At 37.7% G+C, this 8107-nt stretch overlaps 1 protein-coding gene across 1 annotated transcript in view; it reads right to left on the bottom strand.

The window, feature by feature from the left end:
• Nucleotides 1–287: 287 nt before the first annotated feature.
• myo6b (myosin VIb) overlaps nt 288–8107 on the bottom strand; it is a 31723-nt gene continuing 23903 nt past the window's right edge. The window contains exons 28-32 of the mRNA XM_067480604.1: nt 7914–8074; nt 5357–5460; nt 3000–3134; nt 2060–2278; nt 288–1850 (exon numbers count right to left, since the gene is read on the bottom strand). Of these exons, the coding sequence (XP_067336705.1) occupies nt 1651–1850; nt 2060–2278; nt 3000–3134; nt 5357–5460; nt 7914–8074 (819 nt within the window). The 3' untranslated portion in view covers nt 288–1650. The remainder of the gene's footprint in view (nt 1851–2059; nt 2279–2999; nt 3135–5356; nt 5461–7913; nt 8075–8107) is intronic.

Genomic DNA, 8107 nt, shown 5'->3' with positions numbered 1-8107 from the left:
TGTGTGTGTGTGTGTATATATATATATATATATATGTGTGTGTATATATATATATATATATATATATATATGTGTGTGTATGTATATATATATATATATATATATATATATATATATATATATGTGTGTGTGTGTGTGTGTGTGTGTGTATACTCAATACATTAAAGATTCCCTTTATTTTAAAAAGGTTTGTAGTGAAAGCAAAGCCTACCCCTTTTTTTTAATGTATTTTTATTGCTAACAATTTCCCCAGCAGAAGAAAATCATCAAAGAGAACCTTAAGTCTGGTTTAATCGAGTTGATTCGTTAATTGGAGTGAGCTTAAACTCAGTGACGACATAAACAGCACATCAGCCATTGTTGTGTATTTAATCTACACACTAATCGTGTTAGATGGTATTAGGGTGTCACATCCACTGATGACTAACAGTTGTGCTACAAAGTTTGTGAACTACCTTGCTCCCACCTACAGTAACTTAGTAAAAAGAAGCATTCAAAAACATTTGGGCATATATTTATTTTCTACGGTATTTCAGTGCAAAGGCTAATATTCAACATAAGATTAAAAGAGGGAAAATATGAAAGTGAATCATTAGTTAGAGTATAGTCCACTAACTGAATGTTTCAGTGTGAACAAAGGTAATGTTGGATTGTCCAGTGAGATAAATTAACTGTTGAAGAGTCTTGTAACCAGCTTAATAAAATATTACATAAACACGCTACACACACCCATCCACATACATTTACAATAAAGGTCTGCAAAACAACCTTAAACCCATAAAACAGCAAACATGAAAACAACCCTTTAGGTTTCCCTTCTTGCATATCAAATAAGAATAAAAAAAAAAAAAACACTTTCCTCTAAGAATTTCAACAGTCAACAACAGTGGTGTACTCACAGCAAAACAAAAAGGATGGATATAGATGGAAAATGTCTAATATCGTGTTAAGCACTTGAAAAAAAACTTTCTTAAAAAGTTATTTTAAAAGTAATATATAAAGAAATTTCAAAAAGTAATGAAAATCATTTAAGAATTAGCCACACCATTGATCTCCCATATGAAATATAATATCAGCTTATATTTTTAATTATTATAAAATATACTTTATAAATCTAAGAATTTTTCTCTCAGTTGCTTACGGTCTATCCTTTATTATCAGAACGTTAGGCAAAGAAAATATGCATATGTGTGAAAAATTCTATTCTTCCTAATCAAATCACATAGAAATTGAAGGATAAAATTCAGACATATGACATGACATAAAATCCATGACTATTACACAGTATTAAAAGCATCTCTCCATTTTTTCTCCAAGTCTATTACAGACTATTAAGGTTTAAGGTTTATAGCTAAAGTAGACAGCAAATGCACCAATTAAGACCTTCATGGTGTTTTGCAATTTTATAGCTTTTAAGGCCTCCGTGTGATACTGCATTCAAGTATAGATTGAGAAGACTAAACACAAAAACTAACACTTCACCTAATAGATATTGAACTGGAAAGTACATATATAAAATTTGAAAATAAACAACATAAAAAGAGGTGATTCATGAGGCATCTTTCTTTGTGGTTACAACTAATTTCAACAAACCACAAGCATAGGTGTCATGTTTAAGGACCCAACCTGTGGTGGTGGGTTTGTCTTGGTTCACTTGAGGAGACTTTGAAGCATGGCAGTAGCGTACGTGGGACGGGCCTGCTTGTTCTCAATGGCTTTCTTCAAGTACTGAATTCCATCACAACGTTCCCAGATTTCTTCAAACTGCCTGGGCAGGATCTCCGCTCCCCTCTTCCTGGTCAGACCAGTCTCCTCCAGACTCAGCTCACACATCTCCATATCGTCTTTGCCTGACAGGTGTAGGAAAAAGACCAGAGCTTCACTAACCAAACCGGAACCTGACTATGAAGCATACAGGCCAAAGTGCTTGGAAACCACTAGATTATATCATTAACTTATAGCTGTAAAAAATATATCTTCAGTCATCCAATAAAACTATATAAAGATTATTTTTTAGAGATTTGATATCAGAACACAACAAAAACAAAAGCTGACACACCTGCGACCAAAACAATGGGTTGTTTGTCTGGGTGGAGCTCCATCTGCCTAGCGATCCAAGGCCCATCAAAGTGGGCGTACCACCAGCCCTTCTTTTTATTCTGGGGGTCCTTATACTGGTCAGCTGGACGGATAAAAGGAATGCGGAAGTACCTCTGCTGGCGGTTCATGGCCACTTCTTGCTGCTGGGCTGCCATCGGAGGAGCTGGGTTCTGTTCAGCTGCAGCAAGACAGTGATCATTTGGATACTGGATCCCAATGAAAGTGGAGGTTATTGGTGGCTCCAGAGGAGCATTGTGAGAAAAGGTAGTCACAACAAAACATCTGTCATTTGGGTCTAAACGAATGTGACCTTATAATACTTGTGTTGACAAACGAAGCACAGCCAGTTCAGCTTTCAGGAGCTATTATATCACAACAAGAGGCAAGTAAATATAGTGAAAACAGAAGCAACAGTGAATGTAATGTTCCCATTCTATGTCAAACTTAATATTTGTTTTGAGAAAAAAAAAAGAAATGCTGGGCACAGATGGGCTTTCTAGCAGCTAAATACCATCGTGCGTGTGTTAGTGGCAGACAGCGCCTGGACGAGTTGAGAGTGAAATGAGCAAAGCAGTGAGATGTCATACTAGCAGCTACTGAACCTGACAAGGCATGTCTGGCAGTTACTTTCTAATTAGAACACATATTTCTGACAGAGCCAGACAGAAGGAAACTGCATTTTTAGGCCCTGGTGTTTTGTCAATGAACTGAATGTTATAAAACATAGGCAGGTTAATGGTCTGCAGGACTTAATTTCCTGATCATGAAAGTGAGAGGCAAAAACAGAGAAAGTACACTTGTAATGTGTCTCTGGTGATGTGCGATTGTGTGAATAAGGAGTAGTGTTCTTATCGACATGTGAGCTACATGGTAACACATGCAACATTTTCGTTAATTACCATAATTAGTGACAGATTTAGGAGCCCTCTGATCACTTCCATCATCGTTTTGTTTCTTGTTCTTGGTCTTCCATGCATGATATACCTTCAGACGACGGTGGAACTCCTCTCTGCAGGCTGCCAGCAGCTCAATGTCTGTTCACGTAACAAGACATCAGTGAGTTCTCTATTTACATTCAACTATACTTTCAACTCTCAAACATGTAAAAGGAACACTCCAGCATTTTAGAGCTTTTATTAAGTTAGGCTAAGTTAAGCTTTAATGACAGACAAATAAAGAAGAAAATAATGAATCGACGCATCAGCGGTACAGAGATCCTGTTGTTCTTCCATAAGAGTTGGACGAGCGATGAGTAAACTGGACTAAGCTAACATGGTTCTAACTGTATCTACATAATTAATGTGCATGAGAGTGTTACTGATCTTCTTGTCTAAGTCTTATTAAGAAAATAAATAAGTGTATTTCCCAAAATACTACACTATTCTTTCAGGATTAAATGTATGTCCTAAAGACATGAAACTGCTGTAATAATACATTACCTGAAGGGAAAGTGGGCCTTTTTTAGCATTTCTGAAAATGTACAGTACCAGAGTTAGTTAGTTATTCCTTTGCCAGATGTGATAAGGCCTCTCTTACTGTACATACTGAATCGTGCATTTACTGATCTACTTTCTATACTTGTAAATATTTGAGTTAAACATTGTTCTTTCTAAAAATATTTGTAAAGGTGGTTGGAATATTTTTTTGTTATACTTGCTTGTGCAATAACTAACTCTATCACTCGACATATTGACCCATCAGCTTCAGCTGACACTGCCAAGAGGGTCTACACATTGGTTTACTGAAGAAGCACATGCTCTAGTGATGCTGGATCCTAAATAGTCTCCTTTCTTACAAAATGTGACACTTTATCTCTCAAACCATTATCTCTGGTGGTGATGGCTTCTGAACCCCCTGCCTGCATTCTTGACAGATAAACTTTCTAAACATCTCTGAAGATGTTTAGAAAGAGTTGTGTTTGAACAGATTTCAGCCCATATGTCTAATAGTAACCTTTTTAAATATTTCCAATTTATTATAGGACCTGTTACTCCACTGAAAGTGCACACATTAGAGTGGTAAACAAGCTTTTGGCTTCTATGGATTCAGATTACACCTCTGTGCATCTCTTACTGAATCTCTATGCAGCTTTCAGCACAGCAGATAACGTTTACTCCTAGACTCACTTGAGATGAAGTTGGAAGAAGAAACCTACTTAAGAATCATACATATATGAAAGAACAACGTGTATTTCTTATAATATTATTACTACATCAGCATTTTCTAATGTTTACCTGTAGTCCTCTAAGGTTTTGACATAACATTGTAAAGTGCATTGAGATGACTCTGTTCTAATTGGGTGCTACAGTTTATGAATACAATTGAATTTAATTAACTACTGTTTTTTTTCCTTTTAAAGAAACTGGAAACAAAAAAATATATAGTACAGTATAGTAAATAATAAAGCAGTATATTGGATATGAGTTGCGTGACATTTTAAATTTTGATTAACTTGCATCGAAGCTCCAAAACCTACCACAGTGCATATGTGTTTACAGTGCGTTTTTATCCCTTGTGATAAAATGCAATGAAAACATATAACACTTTCAGAGAACATAAGGTTATAATTAGTCAGACTTCAAACACATTTATCACCAAGAGCACCCACAAAGTAAAAGGGTGCCACAAATTAGCCAGATGTCCTTGGAATCCCACAGGGTATATCAGAGTCCCTAACACTGATTGGAGTACTGTGTACAGTGGCAATTATAAAGGCATCAGCAAGGGAGCCAGTAGAAAGGCATCTGCTTTTCAGGCTGAGCAAAGGGTTGGCTGGGAATGACTAAGAAGAGGAGAAGTCTGCCATCCTCCATAATGGTGATAATTTCCGATTTCCACAACTAAAACCCATGCTGATGAGCTGTAGCAGCTGTGGGAACATCCTCACCTCAGTCTTTGGATTTTTTTTTCCACGCAAGACATCTATGTGTGTCTACACTCTGTACAGCTGCAGGCTCAGCTTTTTAACAGCCACTTTGGCTTCTCCAAAAAATTGCTGTGAGATGCGACAGAAATAACAAATGTATGTGTGTGGAGATGGTTCTACACAAATTTGGAGATCAAAAGTGCCAAAACATGGGCTGCTGCTGAATTAATTAACACAGTGGATGAAAACTCGAAATAAATCTTGAACAAAGGATGGAAAGTAGCCCTACTACCTCCATCCACTTGTAATGCAAGCACACTCATTGTGTTTGTGTTTGTTGAACACCAACAGGGCATCACACTGAACTTGGGTGTGTTTAGGATTTCTCACCACAGGAAGTGTTGATGACATCTCTTAGCTCAGCATACTTCCACTTGCAGAGGTCATACTTTTTCACTCCAGCCGCAGCTTTGGTCGCCTGAACCTGGGGACCCCTGTGGCAAGAAACAGATGAACATGGGTGAGTAAGGACAAAAAAAAAAAAAGAAAAGAAAAGGTGAGTATGTAGACAGGAACAGTACGTGTGACAAGGTAATTGTACTGTAACAGAGGTTTGGGGTTTAAGGTTTCTTAAGCTTTTAACCCTGACCATGCAGCCTCTAATAAAAGCAATCCTAAGAGCCTTTTTTAAAATCTAAAAGCACTTTTTGTGATACAAAATTTAATAATTAAGCATGTCGTAAGGCTAAAAAATATGATTAAAATCTCTGAAAAAATACATGAACGTTAAAAAGAATTTATTAGATATACCACCTGCAATGAGGAATGGAAATAAAAGCCTCATCTCTTGTAAGTCCTCACCACCCCAGTTGATTAAATTTACAATTATGGATGGTCAGCAGGGGAGCTGAAGAGCAGAGTTTATTCATATCCTTAAAGCCTTCTGTTTCAGCTCTACTGCGCCACTACAGCCTGCTAGATGCCCATTTACCGGCTGTTTGATGACGTTTATTAACAGTAATGTGAGATGGTTAAAAAGCACAAAATGTATTCAGAACTTAAATGCGTGAATAAAAGTGATGGTACAGAATTTAAGCTACTTGAATGAAGGAAGCTGCAGGAAGCCTGAGCTCATGTCAGCTGTGTTTCCAGCTTCCCTGCGGAGCTGAAGCAGCTAATTCAATAATACAAAGGATTTACCTACTCTATTTACAGTCAGCATAGATGCTAATGTCTCAGAGCAGAGGATTACTGATGTACAAATCATTAGCCAGATTACTATTACCATTCATGATTCATACTGACTGGAAAGATTAAACTGACTCTGGCTGTGAAATGTGTCGGTGTGTAATGTTGAGGAACCAGGACTAGGGTTTTGCTTTTATTTCACGCAGGAAAAAAGAAGCAAAAGTGAAGTGACAGCCAGGGTTTTCCTTTTGGAAAATAGAGTAGGTAAAGAGGATGCAGACAGTTGCAGGGATAGAAAAGTGGAAGGAGGATGGGGTCTTTTGGTTGTGCTTTTGCCAGCAATGCCAGCCAGTGTGTATACAACGATTGCATGCATGTTTTCAGGAGATTTGCTCTGTGGACATGCAACAAATGTGGCCATTGGAGCTTCTTTCTTGCTACCGATCCCCATTTGTTTGCTAGGGATCAGTTGACTTACAGGGACAGTAGGATATGCAACAATGTGGCTGCTGGATCCCTGAGCCAAAAACTGATAGGATTAAAGACTATTGGATCAAATGTAACTCGCGTGTACTCGCTGGATCTCATAAGGCCTTTAAGAGAACTTCTCCTGTTTTTTCTGACAGAGCAGGGTTTTGTAAATTTCCTGACATTAATTATTTTGATATAACTCACATGTTGTGATACTGTACAGTGCCTCTTATCTCTCCTTTGTGAAACTGTGAGGGTTTCACTCATAACAGTAAGTTAAACCAGTGTTAAGGCAATCTGGTGTTGAGGAAACCCACAGGGATACTATATATAAATATTTATGCTCCAAGTTTTTTTTTTTTTGCAATGATGATATACTGGATATTTTCCAGGACTGTAAAAATCCCTCAAATGAAACAAATAATGACCATGTGATAAAACAACCGTATTAAACAGACTAAAATCTCACTCTCAACACTGGCCTCACCCTCAACACCAGGGAATAAATATGGCAGTGTTTCATTATTGTAGTTAGATTTGTTTATGTCACGGTACTAGAAAAATACTAACAACCAATATCACCACCGAAATGTAACTAATATGTCTGGTAAAGCGAGTTAAGACCTACAAACATATCTAGTAATTGTCAGTATTATATTTACCATGATCACAAATGTCTTAAAATAAAATGTCTGAGACAGGGGATGGCTACACAGTATATAGCTAAGTTAATGATCCTTTGTTGTGCAACCTCACTGCATGGAACATAGACAGAGCTAATTAGGATGACTAAAACAAAAAACATGTCACTCAGGATTTGCTCTCTAAGTAACCATTTATCACATGGCATATTTCATGATTCATGCCACATCTATAGTACATGTGATACAGGAACCGATGATTCAAATCAAAGGAATTATATGTTGGCTTTGCATTGCTGGTGTCATTGTGCATCTTATTTAAGCCACTGAAAGATTCACATTAGGACTATGACAGATATCAAGACAGACAGCTAGGGAGTAAGTGAGTGTTTTTTTTTAAAGTGTTAGATATGCTTAGATAGGGGCAGTCACAGAGAGTTGTACTGATATCTTACATGGCTCTGGCTGAGGACGAAGAGATAGGAAGTTCTGAAAGAAACTCATCACTGAGAGAAGACACAGCAACAGGAGAAATGCAGTTACACACACACACACACACACACACACACACACACTGAAGTCACCACTGCTTATCTAGTACAGCAAGTAACATGCAAATGTGTGGATTGTGTTTACATATACAATACCTTCTCAGGCTAGCATCCACCTGCCCCTCATCAGTGATGAGCTCCGCCTCACTGTGAGCGATTCTCATGGCCAACTCTCTGTCTCTTCTCTCTTGCTCCAGTACGGTGGCGCGCTGGACTTGCTCCTCACGCTCCAAAGCCAGCTGGATTTCAAGCTCCGCCTGTAAACACACACAAACACAGATCACAATACT

Source organism: Channa argus, chromosome 16 (assembly GCF_033026475.1).
Source record: "Channa argus isolate prfri chromosome 16, Channa argus male v1.0, whole genome shotgun sequence".
NCBI classification, from domain to species: Eukaryota; Metazoa; Chordata; class Actinopteri; order Anabantiformes; family Channidae; genus Channa; species Channa argus.
The sequence above is the reverse complement of the archived record's forward strand: the minus strand, read 5'-3'. Positions and strand labels throughout refer to the sequence as shown.